At 45.8% G+C, this 17,849-nt stretch overlaps 1 protein-coding gene across 1 annotated transcript; it reads left to right on the plus strand.

The window, feature by feature from the left end:
- The first annotated feature begins 1,000 nt into the window (after positions 1-1,000).
- On the plus strand, positions 1,001-15,258 carry mogs (mannosyl-oligosaccharide glucosidase). Its single transcript, XM_028455963.1, has 5 exons — positions 1,001-1,088; positions 8,021-8,384; positions 9,555-9,778; positions 9,868-10,061; positions 11,707-15,258. Exons 2-5 carry the CDS (start codon positions 8,036-8,038, stop codon positions 13,475-13,477), a joined length of 2,538 nt encoding a protein of 845 aa, XP_028311764.1. The 5' UTR covers positions 1,001-1,088; positions 8,021-8,035; the 3' UTR covers positions 13,478-15,258.
- Positions 15,259-17,849: the final 2,591 nt, after the last annotated feature.

Consider the following 17,849-nt stretch of genomic DNA (forward strand, 5'->3'; position numbering starts at 1 on the left):
ACAATTTTTATTTTGCAAATTCGAGTAACTATTTTTTTTTTTTTCCACCACAGTTTTTTTTTCTCTGACTTTTTTGCATTCCGATGTGAGCCATTCTCCTCTTTTTTTTTTTTACACGTGTTTACCCTTTGAGTAGGCTATATGTGTGTCACAGGCATGTGGCACACATATATGTTTTTTCTCAACTATGCTGAGATGCTGAAGGAAGAGTTTATTATTTTTTTAATTGTAATGTTATAAAATATGTAGTTATCTGATTTCTTAATCAGAAAATTTAAGCTACTGTGAAGTTACTGTTGCACTTTTGCTTAAACCTGGTTTAAAGCTTGAAATAGTTGAATGACAGAGCCTCATTTACTTTTTATTTAGGGATTATTCTATGCATTTTAACTCTTGAGGACAATCACAGCAATAAAGTTGCACTTTTGACAATATATCTGATGTCTGCAGTCATTTTTAGGTGCATTAAAAAAAAAAAGATCGAAAATCAAATCGAAACTTGAATTTGTCTTTAAAAAATCTGTGATTTTTTTTTTTTAGGCAAAATTGCCTAACCCTATACAGAGTGTAACTCAAAGTGTTATACATAGTAAAAAAACAAAACACAAACCCCATCAACCACATTCAGACACACACAGGTTAAAATAAAGAGCTGATTCTAAAGGCCTCAAGGCAGATTTCTTTGGAGCCTGTGGTAATTGTTGGCTGAAATATAATATCTAGATTCCAACACTGTTTATGTGAGTATGAACAACTAAAGGCAGAACAATGATCATAAAAGCTGTGTAAGAAAGACAAATCATAATTAATAGATAAATAAATGAAATCTAAATACGTATTTTCAGAATCATTTAATCAGTTATTTTTAGGACTCTTTTTTTTTAATTTTTATATAAATACACCAAATTTAAACAGTTTGACTGAAATGTCAAAAGCTGAACAAGGATCAGTCCACATTTTTTAAACGTTGTGTGACGTAGTGGAGCGTAGTACACGTCAGTGGAAATGACTGGTGGTGGTAACCAGGAAGTGCTCGTTGAGCGGAACCTGCCGGATAATGAGCAGCTGATTGTCTCCAGTTTTCTAAGGTCGGTAAACCTTTGTTCAGTCAACCGTTCGTTTTAAGCACAAACTGTACTCGCAGTCTTTCAGCTGCTGACGGTGTGAAGCCTCTGTGTTTAGTGATAGCTCCTCGTTATCGTGCTATTGGTGTACGGCACAGCGTGTAGTCTGCATGGCTCAGCGTGGCGTATTCTGGGCTTCAATGTAGAGAAATATACGAGCGGGATCCATAGTGGGCTTTTTAAAGCATAGTTTCATGCTAGTAATTATATCACTATATTCATAAGGTGAGCTCCTGTTACGGTTTCCTCATGATGTTGTTTTAAACGTGAAACCCCAACCAATCCACATGTTACAATGCATAATTCATTGGAATATTTACATTGGTGGAACAGTTGAATTGGGTTTTTAATTGTTCTTCCCATTCATCACCATATCATAAGACCACTCTGTCATTTTTGATTGGTATGATGATGCAGTACTGGACATTTTAAATTTTATATATATATATATATATATATATATATTATAACTGACTTTTGGATCATTCCCATCCTATCTGAAGCTTCCTACTCAACTGTGTTTGTTTCAGTGAAGATTGTCGTGAAGAATACTTCTATTTCATCCCTTCTGACCGCCAGAGGCGGTGCTTCAAGCACTGAATGATCATTCTTGCGCATGCGCAGGTCGAGAAATTAATAACAACAAAGTCACCTGTGACCTCCGGTGACCCACGTGAATCTATAAAGTCACATGACACCGGAAACACAGTCCCTTTTGTTCTTCTCGCGTATGGTCGAGTGTTGCTCTTCTAAACGGACTCCACATACTGTTGTAGTCTTTTTGGCGGCTCACTACTATCGGCCCGTGACCTGTGGTGGGAGCTGCGAGCGCGTCTCGCCCTCCTGGGCTGCGTGGGCTGCTGCTGCGGAGTGGGTCCCTGGTGAGTACTTTCCTGTTGCCGTTTACGGTGAGGAGTGGGCTTGTGTGTCTGGTGCCGTGTTCGGCGTGACTTGTTTGTTACACGGAGTACAATCAGATGCTTGCTTCCGCACGACGCTGCCGTGTTCGGCTTCCTCGTTGCTGGTTGAGATAATGTGACTGCAGCCGTTTTTCGGCTTATTTTTTTTTTTTTATTTTTACTTTATTTCTTCTACCCGACGTTGCCGTGTTCGGCCTCTCGGTTTTCTTTTTTTGGTATTGTTACCGGCTATCGGCAGTGGTTGTTCCCTGCTCGCTTTATTTTTTTGTTGACTCCACCAGTGACGTGTTCGTTCGGGTGGGTCTGTTTTTTGTAGCGTTTTGGGTCGCTATTGGTCTGTGACTCGACCTGATCCGACGTCATGCTGGCCTCTCCTTGTTGTAAGGATTGTTCGGCGCCGCTGGATTTGGACGACGGGCACGACCGGTGCGCCTCGTGCCTCGGTGTGGACCACCTTCGGGACGGCCTCACCGACGCGGCGTGTGTGGACTGTCGGGTAATGCCGTTGTCCTTACGTAATACCCGGTTGGCCATGTGCGAGGGTTCTACGTGCTGGCCGCAGAGGTTGTCTTCCTCTCTGCTTCCGGATGGGCAGGCCACGGTGGTGGGGTGCTCCGCGGCGGGAGCCGCCCCCTCCGCCGCACGGAAGCGCTCCACTACAGGAGCCGCGGTCTCTGCCAGAAAACGATCCAAGGTGGGTCGTCCATCGGGGCTAGCGGTGAAGGTCGACCACTTGTCTTCGGAGCTGGCCCAGATGAAGGCTCTCCTCCAGTCCCTTCACAGAGCTGGTCCTGCTCACGGGGTGGTTGTGCAGGGGCATGAGGACGAGGCGTCTGTTCACGACCAGGACGTCCTGTCTGTGGCAGCGTCGGACTCGCAATTTCGGGATGCCGACCTGCATTCGCCTGAATTGGCGGACGTGTATACGGATGCATCTGAACTGGGCACTTGTGTGTCTGATGTCTCTGCGGGGGGATAGTGAGGGCTCTGCCATCTCCGCCATTCGTACTGCGCTGGCGCGCTTGCACCTGGACGCCCCCCCTGCGCAGTCTACTGCCTCAAGTGCCTTTTTTAGGCGGCAGGTTTCGTCCACCTCTTTTTTGGTTCCCCCCTCCGCGGAGTACGTCGGTCAGCTCCATGCCTGCTGGACCGACACTAAGGCATATTCCAAGCCTACTGCCGATGGTAGGGCGCTTGCTTCCATGCAGGAGGCGCCGAAACTGGGCTTGGATCGCATGCCGGCGGTCGAACCGGCAGTGGCCTCCCTTATTGTGTCTCCAGAGGAGGCCCTCAGATCCGATGCGAGGTGCCCGCGCCCTCAGTGTCGGGCCACTGATGAGCTTTTGTGTAGAGCTTATGAGGCCGGGGCTCGTATGGGGCGTATCGGGAATTCCCTGTCCCATTTGCTGCTGGGACTGGCTGCGTCACTGGAGGATGTTGATTTAGATTTGCCTACGCAGGGTCTTGTTGACACTTCTCTGCAGGCTTTTGCGTTTATGTCGAGGGAGCTGGGCCGCCTGCTCTCCACTCTTACGTTGGCTCGGAGGCAAGTCTGGCTGTCCCAGTCTCCTCTGACCGAGTCCTGTAGGAGGACTCTGCGGGGTCTCCCGGTCCACCCGGGGGAACTCTTTGGTTCGGCGACAATGGAGGCTCTGCACCGTACGGCACAGGCCACCCAGACGCGTCAGCAGTTGGCGGGCCTTCACCAGCGTGCACCTCCACGGGCGTCTGCGCCGGGTCCACCCCCAAGGGTTTCCCCTCCCTCGGCGGATCCCTTTGCTGTTCCTCGGCGACCGCTTACAAGGTCTGACCATTTTCGTGGCGATCGACCTCGGACGCAGGCCGCTCGTCTGCCCCGCATGGAGCGACAGAGTCGGCAACCCTCACGATCCACTAGGGGTCGGGGGGGACGCAGGTGAGATCCGGGGTCCGGGGGTCGGTTGTTTCACCCTGGAGCAGCTCCGTTATTGGGCTGCCCACACCCGGGACGTGGGGGTGTTGAACATATTGTCCGGGGGTTACAGACTACAGTTCCGCCGCCGACCTCCCATTTCTGGCCCAGTCCGGGTCACACATGTCCACCCGGCCAAGGCCCAGGTGTTACGACTCGAGATTCAAACCTTGCTGGACAAGGGTGCGATCATGCCTGTGGATCCCCTGCAGGATCCAGGGGTTTTTTATTCCAGATATTTTCTGGTCCCGAAAAAGACCGGGGACCTGCGTCCCGTGCTGGACCTGAGAGGTCTCAACATGTTTTTAAAGGTGTTATCGTTCCACATGTTGCGTACCACGGAGGTGCTTCGCACTGTATCGAGGGGCGAGTGGTTCACCAGCATCGATCTGGAGGATGCGTATTTCCACGTCCCGATCGCTCCTCCTCATTGGAAGTTTCTACGTTTTGTTTTTCAGGGCCGCCATTTTCAGTTCAGGGTTCTCCCGTTCGGTCTCTCACTGTCGCCCCGCTTATTCACGCGGGTTGTGGCAGCAGCGCTGGCCCCATTACAGGCACGAGGGCTGAAGATACTGCCTTACCTGGACGATTGGCTCATTTGTGCACCGTCGCGCGCTCGGGCTGTTCAGGACACGGAGACTGTCCTCGAGCACGTACGACGGTTGGGGCTCAGGGTCAATCTCCCCAAGAGCAAGTTGAGTCCAACCCAGGCCACGGTTTTTCTGGGGGTTGCGCTCGACACGGTCTCCATGATGGCTCGGCCTTCCCCACGGCGGGTCGAGGATATAGGGGAGACCCTCTCCGCTTTTCGCGGGGCCGGGAAGCTCCCTTTTGCCAAGTACCTTCGGCTCCTGGGCAAGCTGGTCTCGGTTGCTGGCGTAGTTCCTTTGGGCCTGCTTCGCTTACGCCCCCTGCAAATCTGGCTGAACGACCGGGGTCTGGATCCGTCACGGTGGGCACACCGACGGGTGTTGGTGCGGGTATCGCATCGGTGTCTTGTGGCCCTGACTCCATGGCGGGACAGATTCTGGCTGGAGCACGGCGTCCGGCTGGGGGTTTGTCCGGCACGGAGAGAAGTTGTTTATACGGATGCGTCATCCACGGGCTGGGGTGCGACATGGCAAGGCCGAGTGACCCAGGGTATGTGGTCCCCTCAATCGAGGCGGGAGCACATAAATGTTTTAGAGCTCCTAGCGGTGCATTTGGCGCTTCGCCAGTTCCTGCCGTATCTGAGAGGCCGACATGTTCTGGTGCGATCAGACAACACCTCTGTGGTCTACCACATCAACCACATGGGGGGAACCAGGTCGGTCAGGTTGACGGAGGTGACGGCTCGGCTACTCACGTGGGCGTGGCCTCGGCTGGCGGGCTTACGTGCAGCGCATTTACCGGGTCCGCGGAATCAGGTGGCCGATTTCTTGTCTCGCCATGCGTTGCCGCTCGGAGAGTGGATGCTCCATTCGGAGGTGGTGGAACGGATTTGGGGGGTTTTCGGCAGGGCAGAGGTGGATCTCTTCGCTTCGAGGGAAGCCACCCATTGCCCTCTCTGGTTCTCTCTGGGGGACGTCACCAGCCCGATGGGCCGCGATGCGCTGGCGCACGACTGGCCGCAGGTCCTGCTGTACGCTTTCCCGCCGTTGCCGCTCATTTTCCCGACGCTTCTCCGGGTCCTTCAGGGGGGACACCGGCTCCTCCTGGTGGCCCCATTCTGGCCGGGGAGGACATGGTTTCCGCTGCTGCACAGGCTCTGTTGCAGCTTGCCGATGCGTCTCCCTTGCAGGGGGGACCTGTTATCACAGATGGGGGGTCGGGTATTACACCCCGATCCCGATCGCTTACAGCTCTGGGTCTGGCCGCTGCACGGCCGGGCGTAGATTTTTCTGTGTTTGGCGGGGGTGTGGGCCACACGATTTGCAATGCACGGGCGCCGTCCACACGCATGTTGTATGCTAATAGGTGGAAACTGTTTGCCAAGTGGTGCGGTGACCGTGGGCTGGACCCTGTATGCTGTCCTGTCCCTTCGGTTCTACAGTTTCTGCAGGACCTCCTCGACAAGGGGCGGTCTCCTTCTACTCTGGGGGTATATGTGGCGGCTATTTCGTGTTGGCATGTTGGGGTGGATGGTGCTACTGTCGGTGTCAATAAGACGGTCTCCCTGTTTCTGAGGGGTGCCCGGAGACTGCATCCCCCCAGACGCCACGTGGTGCCTTCATGGGACTTGGCGGTGGTGCTCGAGGCCCTGGGGTCTCCGCCTTTTGAGCCATTGGCAGAGGTGAGCCTTAAATGGTTGTCCATGAAGACTGCGTTCCTCTTGGCGATGGTCTCAGCTAAGCGCGTGGGGGAGTTGCAGGCGTTCTCTGTTGAGGACCTCTGCTGCCAGTGGAACCCAGATGGTTCAGGGGTTACTCTCTGGCCTAATCCATCTTTTATCCCCAAGGTTCCCTCTTACGTCTTGCTCGTTTTGACTCGGGCTCTGGCTCTGAGCATCTCTGCCCGGTCCGTTCGCTGGCCGCTTACCTGCGTGCGACCGCGGCACTACGCAAGTCGGGTCAACTGTTTGTGTGCTTTGGGGGACCCCGTGTGGGCCTTCCACTGTCGAAGCAGCGTCTGTCACACTGGGTTGTTGGTGTCATTGCTGAGGCTTACGCCAGGTGTGGTCGGCAGCTGCCCACAGGTGTGAGGTGCCATTCCACCAGGAGCATCTCCACTTCCTGGGCTGCACAGGCGGGGGTTCCACTGGAGACTATATGTGAAGCAGCGTCGTGGACGTCTTCAAACACCTTCGCCAGATTCTACAAGGTGAACGTGGCCGCTCCACATCCGTTGGAGGGCGTCCTCCGTCAACGCCGCTCTTGAGCGAGGTGAGTGACTTTTGGTTCCGGGGATTCCTCGGGACCTTGTTGATATTAGTCATTCAGTGCTTGAAGCACCGCCTCTGGCGGTCAGAAGGGATGAAATAGAACGTAAGTTACGTATGTAACTATGGTTCTATGAATCCCGAATGACCGCCAGAGCATTCAGTCCCTCGGAATCTTCTGTGGTTACGCGAGAAGATTGTGGGACTGTGTTTCCGGTGTCATGTGACTTTATAGATTCACGTGGGTCACCGGAGGTCACAGGTGACTTTGTTGTTATTAATTTCTCGACCTGCGCATGCGCAAGAATGATCATTCAGTGCCTGAAGCACCGCCTCTGGCGGTCATTCGGGATTCATAGAACCATAGTTACATACGTAACTTACGATTTATGATAAACCATTAGGTGGAAAAAACCATTTCCATCAACCAAACTTAGACAATATACTTGCCCCTTATGATGTGTGTCTGATTGGTTTAATCTGTTTCACTGTCTGATCTTGTGCATTTAAAAAGAATAAATAATAATGTCAATAAAGGAAAATGAATGAGTTAAAATCCTGAATGAGCCTCGAGCATAGGCGGAGTTTGAGATTCTTGCCAAGGGAGGCAAAAGAATAAATGGAATTAAATATATAGACCGTCTCGAGATTTGCGCCAACCACAATGTGTGTAACATATACGATAATGCAAAAATGATTAGTATCATCATTGGTAATGTTGGCTGCAAAGGTTTGCGTGGAAGCGTTGTTCAATGTTGTAACTTCATGTTAAAATCAGGCCGGCGGAAGCTTTCTGCTTTATTTTTGCAGCAGTGCCATACATGAACGACTCGGCGCAGTGTTGCTTCACCATTTACATATTGCGAAGAAGAATTGCACGATAGAAGAAGAGCACCAAAAAATAACTAGTATTTTTAAAAGAAAAACAAACGAATTCACATATTTTGCACAGTAAGTGTTTTATGGCATTTGAAATATTTGTATATTATGTATATAATATTAATAACAATTATATTTTTTCAAATTCATTTAGGAAAACTGTAATTGAAACCCCCACAAACTCTGCATGCGTATGCCCTCGAGCAAGCAGAAAGCACTTCTTTGATGACTAAAGGAGGAAACTCTTTATATTAATACTTTTACTCTTTAACCGACCCCCCCCCCCCAGTCTCAGAAGGGCAGGATGGGCAGGCAGAGGAAGAGGGTGGTGACTGGTGAAGCTGCTCCACTTCTCAGGAAAGATGAGAAGCCCTCTGGATTTCACCGCAAAGAGAAGAAAAAGAAAGTGGATATCGGAAAAGTCTTCATTAACATCTCCATAGGGCTGTGCATATTCAGCCTTATCTGGTTCTTCTATGCGCTCTACATGAGATCCAGCCTGGCCAAACGGGTGGTGACTCTGCATCCGTCGCCTTCTGTGCTGGACGCCAACAGCAGCAGTGCCAACGTGTCTCCAGATAGGTTCTGGGGCTCCTACAGGCCTCAGGTCTACTTCGGCATGAAAACACGGAGACCCAGGTCGATGGTAACAGGTGGGTTTGACCCAATGCTGGGGTCACTTGTATTTTTCAATTACAATTACATCTTCAATTATCCATCAATTAAAACTTAATCACAATAATGGTGACTGGCATTTTTTTCCAATTACAATTAAAATTACAATTATAATTTCCCCCTTGTTCTCAATTAATCACAATTACCAAACCTGAAATAAATAACCCCATAAAAGTGTAACCTTCCTCTTGCGTTAGCTTCCTATTAGCATCTCTTATGGTAATAGGTCAGTTTGACCCATGTCTTAAATCAGCTGTAAAATACATTAAAAAATATTATCTATCATTTAATTTGTTTTTCATCTCTTGGTTACGTTGTTAGGCTTCCTAATCAATGAAAATATTGGTATTAATATTTTTTATGTTGGCGTCAGAATTTTTTTTCTGTTAAAAATGGTAAAATGATCCTCAAGAGAAGTGACAAGTAGTGGGAAAACTTGATCTGAAACATATTTTGATAATTACGCGTGTGTAAGCCATAGAACTATAACATGGTTTCTCAGGTTTGCGTTTAATTAAATTGTAATTGACAGTTTTTATAGAATTTCCATGCCAATTAAAATTACAAAGTCAATTATCTGAACTTGATTGCAATTCAATTCCGATTATAATAGCAATAAAAAAAAAAAAAGAAATTATTACAATTATAACTAACCTGAAGAAAATGCAAGTGAGGATGCAGATGCTGGCCCATTTTTCACTGCATTAGCTTAGCATTAGCACTAACCTAGCATTACCACATACCTTGCATTAGCATTTGCCTAGCATTAGCACTAACCTAGCATTATCATTGCCATTAACCTAGCATTAGCACTAAATTAGCATTAGCCTATCATTAGCACTAACCTAGAAATAACATTAGCACTAAACTAGCATTAGTATTAGCCTAGAAGTAGCATTTGCCTAGCATTGACACTAACCTATCATAAGCATTAAAATCACATTAGCACTAACCTAGCATTAGCCTAGCAATATACTTCCTGTATCCTCACTAATTAAGTCAGAATTGTAATTACTTACCATTATAGGATTACATTTATAATTGACCCCAACCCTGGTTTGGCCGTCTAAAAATCCTTCTCGAGCTTTATCATTACTATAATATTGGATTAGTAGAGTTGATCTTTCTTTCTCGTCGTGACTCTTCAGGGATGATGTGGATGCGTCAATTCTCTGACTTGGACATCAATCTAAGGCACACCTGTGAGCAGGGGGACCATTTGCAAAGTTATGGCTGGCTATTGCATGACGGGATCAGCTTCGGTGTCCAAGAAATTCGTGACAAGGATTTCACACTAACCACTGAGTTTGTCAAGAGGATGGGAGGGGAACACGGCGGAGACTGGACCTGGAGGATCACAGCCAAACAACATGTAAGCCATGATCTCCCATTGGGGTTAACATAAGTCATGGGGCCATAATAGAAGGTATGAAGTAAATTATATTTTTGTTGACTTCACAGAACTCCGTCTCCCACGCGCCAGTGATCTCCCTGATGTTCTATGCAGCGGCGGACACACAGGGCTCGCTGCAGGCACACGTGGAGGAGAAAAAGCGCCTCGCATCCATCACTGGGTTCTCTGAGGAGCTGGGAAACTTTAAGATCACTTTCAGAAAGCCTATAACTGGAGAGGTGTCGAGTGTCAAATATGCTAGGTAAGTTTGTTCGAAAAGCAAGAAAGTTTCAGAAAAATGTTGTGAATGCAGGAAGAAACGGTTTCATTGCTTTTTACTTCAAAGTTATTTTAAACGTAAAAGGTGGGCGGAGCTAGAGAGGAGCTTCAGAAGCAGTCCACATATTAAAGCAGAGTCATCCTGAGTTTGTCTCCCTTTGCTTTTTAAAGGGAGGTAAAGGCCTATTGATGATTTAATGTAGTGTTTTTCAACCTTAAGGTCATGATCCCATGTGGGGTCTCCTCCTGGAAAGTCTAGTAATTGATTAAAAAAAAAAACATGCTGATTAAATTATTTGTTTATACTTTCTAATCATTAAATATAATTCTACTTCAAATAAAATGCAGTAAAAATATATATATATATATATCTGAGCTGGTGCAACTTGTTGCTTTGTGCACTAATTAATAAAGATTTATAATAAACATCTAAAAGAACGAATTCTCGAGAAAAGAACGTCACTGAAGTCCCCAGAAATTTGTGATATAAAAATGGGGTCACGGTGTGAAAAAGGTTGGGAAACACTGATTTATTGAATCAATTGATACTGTTACTGTTACTTATGGTAAATACATATTTACAGTATTTACCATAGGTTTGTCTTTGTTTACTATCTGCAGGTAAGTAGAAGCTCATAATCCTAGAAAAATGAGCAATTTATCTTTGAGGAAAGTTACTGAATTAAAAAGTCTGTAAAGGCAAAGGTGATCTGGGTCACAAATATATATTCTGTAAAAAAAGAATTAACTGGATGGCAAAGGCATTGGTTGAAATCTCAATAAAAATCAGGCAGAAAATGTTCTCCAGCCATCTATACCAGTTTATCCTGTTCTTCTGCCAATATTTGCATCATGGATACCAGCTTGACGTCCGTAAAAGGAAGGATTTTTGAACCGAACTAAAAAAAAAAACTACATTGACAGAACAATGGTCTTGTTTAATAAACTAGCGAATTAGCATCTGGCTGAATAATCATCCAACCACAAGGTGGCAGCAGAAGAAGTTATTAAATTTTTCATTCATTTCTAAAGAAAAATATAATTATTGATAGGGACTGTAAAACCTTTCTGCTGATGTGCCTGTGGACAAGGCCTGTCTTTCCCAATTTGACCATTTTTTGATTACTGAAAGAATCTACCATTAATACTGTTTTTTTTTCCCTTGCATTTGTTTAAAACTTAGATTAAAAAAAAAATTTCTCCAAGAAATGTTTATCCACACTCTGGAAGATCAGTGTGGGCTCTGCAAATTCACGGAATACTCTGGTCAAGGCCTTTTGCAGGGCACAACAATATTTCACACATAGAAGAGAGCCTCAGAAAAGCAGCGTTGGAAAATAGAAACATTATGCACTGATAAAATAGACAGGAAAACTGTGAAATAATATTTTTGAACACTGTGGGAATGTAGATGCAGCACCATGACAGTAGCAGAGCTTCAATATATTGTAACCTAAAGATGTAAACATTAACCTATAATAAAGTGCTGTGCGCATGTTTCAGACCATGTTGATGGTTATGAATGAGTCCTCAGACTATGATAAAGAGAAGTAGATTTCATTTACATTTTTTTCACACAAAATTATTGTAAAAATAGGATTGTTTCCTTTGGTTTCTTCTTGTTGCAGTTACAACTACCTTCAGACTGTCTCTCCTGGTTTGGAGAAGCTGACCGACATTGTGAAGCACAGCCTGAACCGCAGGTTTGTCTACAACCCTCCGTCTGGTGAAAAGAGACATTACATTGCTGTTGACACCTACAAGCCCCCCCACCACCCAAACCAGCAGAAACCCTCGGACACCCGACCAGAGAGTGACTTTGTGGTTCATCAGGTTACGGTCCAAACACCATTTCAGATCGAGGTGCTTTTTGAATCGGGGAGTTTCCACAATCGTCTGAACCAGCTGGTGGGATCGGTCATGACTCAGGAACTGGAGAAGAGGAAGTCTGACTTTGACACAAAGTTTGAGAAGACCTTTGGGCTAGAGAGAAAAGGTTTCAGCCAAGCACAAGTTAAATTTGCTAAAGCGGCTCTCAGCAATATGTTGGGTGGAATGGGATACTTCTACGGGCAGTCGGTGGTTCAGTCCGTCTATAATGAATACCCACTCCTGTACCCTGAAGGGGCTTTGTTCACTGCCGTCCCTTCACGATCTTTCTTCCCCAGGGGTTTCCTTTGGGACGAAGGCTTTCACCAACTTCTGCTGAGTAAGTGGGATCCCCAGGTGGCCAGGGAGGCTATTGCTCACTGGATAGACCTGATGAATATGGAAGGTTGGATCCCCCGTGAACAGATTCTTGGGGATGAGGCTCGCAGTAAAGTCCCAGCTGAATTTGTTGTTCAGCGTAATGAGAATGCAAACCCACCCACACTCTTTTTAGCCCTTCAGGAACTCATTGAACAGTTCTCTTCAAATCCAGACAAGGCAACTTATCAGGCAACTTTGCCTTTTCTGCGACGACTTTTCCCTAAGCTCAAAACCTGGTTTGAATGGTACAACACTACACAGACTGGGCCACTGCCCAACTCCTACCGCTGGCGTGGGCGTGACAAAGACACCAACCTCTTCCTTAACCCGAAGACCTTGACCTCGGGTTTAGACGACTACCCCCGGGCCTCTCACCCCTCAGCAGATGAGCGTCACGTGGACTTGCACTGTTGGATGGCCTTGTCATCGGGCATCATGGCTACCATAGCCCAGCTGCTTGGTGAGCCCCATGAGGACTACCAGCTCACTCACACGGTGCTCAGCGACAATAACCTGCTCAATGAGCTCCACTGGTCGGAACATTTACATGCTTTTAGTGACTTTGGCAACCACACACAGGCGGTGTCCCTACAACAGGAGAAGGTGTACGTCCCCCCAGGACAACCTCGGCATCAGTTCCCAGTAGCTCGCCTTGTGCGCTCTGTGCGCAGGGCTCCCAAACTGCAGCATGTCAATGCTTTGGGTTACGTTAGCTTGTTCCCTTTCTTATTACTCCTCCTTCAGCCCGACTCTCCAAAATTGGAGCACATATTAAGAGATATGCGGGACCCCAATAAGCTGTGGACACCCTACGGCCTACGCTCGCTGTCCAAGGCCGATCCAATGTATATGAAGCGGAACACTGAGCACGACGCCCCCTACTGGAGGGGACCCATATGGATTAACATCAACTACTTGGCAGTGGGAGCTCTTCACCACTACAGCAACACAGAGGGGCCATACCAGGAGAAGGCAGCTGCTCTTTATAAGGAACTCAGGAACAACATCATCAGTAATGTTTACAGACAGTACGTGGAAACGGGATATATCTGGGAGCAGTACAACGACGACACTGGCCTGGGCCAAGGAAGCCACCCATTCACTGGCTGGTCAGCGCTGACACTATTATTAATGGCTGAAAAGTACTGACTCACTGGAGTTCATCATTTTGATCAATGTGATCTTATCTACAGTACATGGTAATAAACTGGGGTTGATGAGAAAAAAAACACAAAGATTTTTTTCATGTTCAAGTTTCTTCATTAAACATAGATTTAAAAAAAAATATTATTCAAGGTTTTCTACTTTTAAACATGAAAAGGAGGAGCTTCCTGCCCTCTGATGTATGTGGAGCCAAACACTTTTGAATGGGTGAGGGACAAAAAGATCTATGATTATGAAATGAAAGTCATCACCTGTCCAACAACATTAATTCAGAAAATAAATGCACAATTTTAAAAAAAAATAATTATGAAGTACTGTACATGAACGAAAATGTGGTGAAGCCATTTTTTATTGTGTTTTACTGATATGTTGTAAGAGTGTATGATGTGTTCATTCTTTTGACTGAAATTTTTCATCAACTAAATTTGTTGAAGTGACAATAACTAGACTATAACATTTTTTTTAAATCACATGTTGACAAAAACGATCAAAATTAGTTTTTGTTAACTAATAAAATCTACACTTTTGTTTCATTGGACGAAATCCAATCAAAACTAGTGATCATGTGGGCATTGATCACCTCAAATAGTAAATGTATTTACAAATGATATCCAACATCAGATTAATAAATGGTAATTGAATCTTTAAAAATCGCATAAACTTTATATTTTAGTCGATTATAGCTGTAACAGATTTAATCGTCTAAAATGTTAATTTCAATTAGTTGACTAAAACCAGAGTTGTTGCAACAACTCCGTTCACGCCAATGGACCCTTTTTTTTTTTTATTGTACAGTAATTGCGGCTTATGGAGCCTCACAATAGTTCCCGGAAGTGATCAGTCGAATATTGCAGCGTAATGGAGATAGAGTGAAGTAGACAGTTGAACAGTAAGATGTTTAAATAATCATATTGGATATTATCAGCGTATCTAAACCCATTAACGTGTGCATTATTAACTAATCATTAATAAATTATTAATACATCAATGTGTGCATATAGTGTATAAATACCAAAAATCCCAGTTATGTCACTCAGAATCAATGGATTTGAATTGCCCGCCAATCACTTCCGGGACCTATTTGAGTCTACATGAATCACGTGACGTTCAAGCAATTCAAACTTCTTTGTCGCAACTCTCTTTCTAAATAGCTATGACTAAAAGTAGACTAAATGAAATAATCCTGATGACTACATTTTGACTAAAATTAAGTTGCATTTTAGACTAAGACTAAAACTAAATCCAAATTACCTGTCAAAAGTAACATTGTATAATACATTTTCTTCAGTTTTTTCTTTTCATGCTGATTGAGGAGCTGCAGTTAAAAAACAAACGTTATGTATTGAATATTCTCAGTTGACAATTTATTTGCATATATTAATGATCATAAAATGATTTTCACATAGTTTTAACAACTTGAGCGTTTTGATAATTTTTTTTAAAAAGGTTAAAGAAAGAGTTTTGGTTTAATTTATTTCACATAGTTTGTTACTTGATATTAAAAAGCGTCAGTGTGCGCTGACACTGAATTAAAAGGTCAGGCTTTTGTTCATGTTTGCAGGCTACAATGTTCTGGCACAAGTTGTGCTTTTACTTCAGAAATGATGGCTGTTATCTGTGTTGGTGCCATTTTCTTTTTTGTCTGTCGAAAGTAACTAATTTAAAGTCTTAATGATTGATCATTTGTCTTTTTCATTGTTTGTTTACATCTTTGAAATGGAATACATTTTGTTCAATTCTTCAGATGAGAAGTTAATGCTTCTTACGGCGCAAATAATTTATGCACAACCCGTGCATTGGCTGACAAGGAAGATATTCTGACAATAAATGTTTTAGTTGAAAACAATAAATTGCTTTTGGTATGTCACCATTTGTTTTCAGTTTGTGAGTAAATGTAGTCTCTCTTGGAACGGAGCAATTTGCTCTTTACTGTGTATTAACTTATCTCAACGTATCCCTCTGTAAGTGCTAATTCTGCTTATTACCATTGTTTGATGATGCAGAGTTTAAAAGATATTTACAAGCAGAAAAATTAGTACACAACGATCGAAAGAAATTCTCAGCCAAATCCGACCCTTTGGAACATCCATTTCGGTTCACAGGATGAAATAAAAATGATCAACTAATTCAGTTCTATATAATAATTCACTCCAATATTTCACAGTTTTCCCGTGTTTATATCACATTATAATCGCATTGGAATATATATTTTTTACTATTTAACTATTCCACAACATTTCCCTAAATTAAACAGAAAGCGGTGCCAAAATTAAGGGAATTTAAAGTGAATATCCTGCAATCCAGTATGTGCCTTACATACTTTATCATTTATATGTAGAAGTGCAAACGAGGGAACAATAAATTTGAAATTACTTGTTTTCCAGCCTAAAACCTGCAGCCAACTAGAGATTCAGCTGGCCTGTATTTGGCCCCTGAACTAAAATCAGTTTGAGACCCCTGATCTACAACTATAAAACATTGTGATACTGTATTAAAGCTGTAAGCGGCGTCGCAGGGTCCGAAGAAGTGGCCGGGGTCTGGAACCCAATGTTGCGTATCCCAATGTTGGTGATTTGGGTTTGGCCAACCCAGTATGAAAGGAAAAACCAGTTGTATTTCATAATATTTTGTGAGATGTCTCACTATGGGATGCAACCTCTGTCTGCATTCCTCAGAAGCATTTATTTCAATCTGCCAATCCTGATTGGCTGGTGAAGCACATCAGTCCACTATGGGGAGACCCAAGGAGGACGCGGACAGACACGTTCCATTCAAACACCTCTTCTCCTCTCAGCTATCTCATGTTTTCTTTTGCCAGCTTAACTGTCCACAGGCTGTCCAGCACATGTTGGCCGGCATCCCTGCTAGCACCTGTGCTAGCTACCTCGTGGTAGCACTAGCTAAGCCACCTGCTCTCTTGACTGCGCCACGCGGTGATGGAGACTAAAGCTTCTCTCACAGAGGGAGTGGGATGCTCTGGGACTTGCGTCTGTTTATGTGGGGTAAAATCTCCGCCAAAGACAAGCACAAAGTCTGCCCCAGCTGCCTGGGTCTGGTTCTCAGCTCGACCTGGTGACCCCCTCCAAGCTTCACAAGGATGTCCTCATAATTGACTGTGGAGAGTTGATGAGGACTCCTCTGACCGTCTCAGCTTGGTTGTGGACGAGGAAGACAAACCTTTCATCACCCCCGGCTCTGGGATAGCTTCCTGCTGCCTCTTTTGCCTCTCAGGAGGTGATGGAGGGCCCATCTCCTACTGTATCTTCCCAGCCTGGACGTGTGTAAACGTGCTGGCCATTCCATGGCCCACCATAGTGACTGAAACCACCAGGTCCCGCTACGAAGGGAAGAAGCTTCCATCATCCGTGTATGGCTCTTCTCTCAGTGGGTACACCGCAGGACTTGACATCTCTCTACCTGAGGATAGAGATGTCACCTTGGGTGTTATGGACGATATCGAAGGGTTACAGGCTGCAGTTTGCATCTGTCCCTCTCCGTTTCGCCGACGTGAATCACTCTCGGGCCCACAGAGAGTGGGCCCGTGTGTTACAGGAGGAGATCACATCCCTACTCTGCAGGGGAGCGATCTCAGTGGTCCCTCCCGCTCGGTCTCGGTAGGGGTTCTACTCCAGGTACTTTCTGGTCCTCAAACGAGGGGGGTCTGGAATCCATCCCATCCTGGACCTACGGGCCCTGAACAATTGCCTCAGAAAATACACCTTCAGGATGATCACGCATTCATCCCTCCCATGTCTGGTACGACAGGGCAATTAGTTTACATCTGTCGACCTCAAAGACGCGTATTTCCAAGTTCCAATTTATCCCCCCCACAGAAAGTACCTATGGTTTGCTTTCCGGGGGGGTGTGTTACGAGTACCGCATTCTCCCGTTCGGCCTCTCTTTGACCTCAAGGGTGTTTGTGCGCTGCACGGATGCTGTGATCACTCCACTGATGAGGTGGGGCATTCACCTGGCTATGTACCTGGACGATTGGCTGCTCTTGGCACAATCAGAGGTGAAGGCCAAGGCACACACACGCATTCTGCTGGATCACCTGTCAAATCTGGGATTTGTGGTGAATGCGGAAAGGAGCATGTTTGTCCCCGACACAGGAAATTATTTTCCTGGGTCTGTTTTGGTTACGCCAGAGTGTGGCATGGCTCTGCGCCACTGGCGTTCCCCAGGCTTCCTGACGGATGGGGTGCCTATGGGCATTGTTACGTCCAGGAAGGAGGTCTCCACAGAAGCCAGCCTGACAGGCTGGGGTGGGAACCACAAGGGTGGGGCTGTGAGGAGTTGCTGGGATGCTGTCCTCCGGTGCGCTCACATAAATTACTTGGAGCTGTCGCTGATCCAC

Source organism: Gouania willdenowi, chromosome 1 (genome assembly GCF_900634775.1).
Source record: "Gouania willdenowi chromosome 1, fGouWil2.1, whole genome shotgun sequence".
Lineage (NCBI taxonomy): Eukaryota > Metazoa > Chordata > Actinopteri > Blenniiformes > Gobiesocidae > Gouania > Gouania willdenowi.

Excerpts from the sequence above, each read along its gene's own strand:
- mogs (XM_028455963.1), top strand. The coding sequence starts at position 8,036 with ATGGGCAGGCAGAGGAAGAGGGTGGTGACTGGTGAAGCTGCTCCACTT. Across the intron at positions 8,385-9,554 it reads ACCCAGGTCGATGGTAACAG|GGATGATGTGGATGCGTCAA; the intron begins GTGGGTTTGACC and ends GTGACTCTTCAG. Across the intron at positions 10,062-11,706 it reads TCGAGTGTCAAATATGCTAG|TTACAACTACCTTCAGACTG; the intron begins GTAAGTTTGTTC and ends TTCTTGTTGCAG.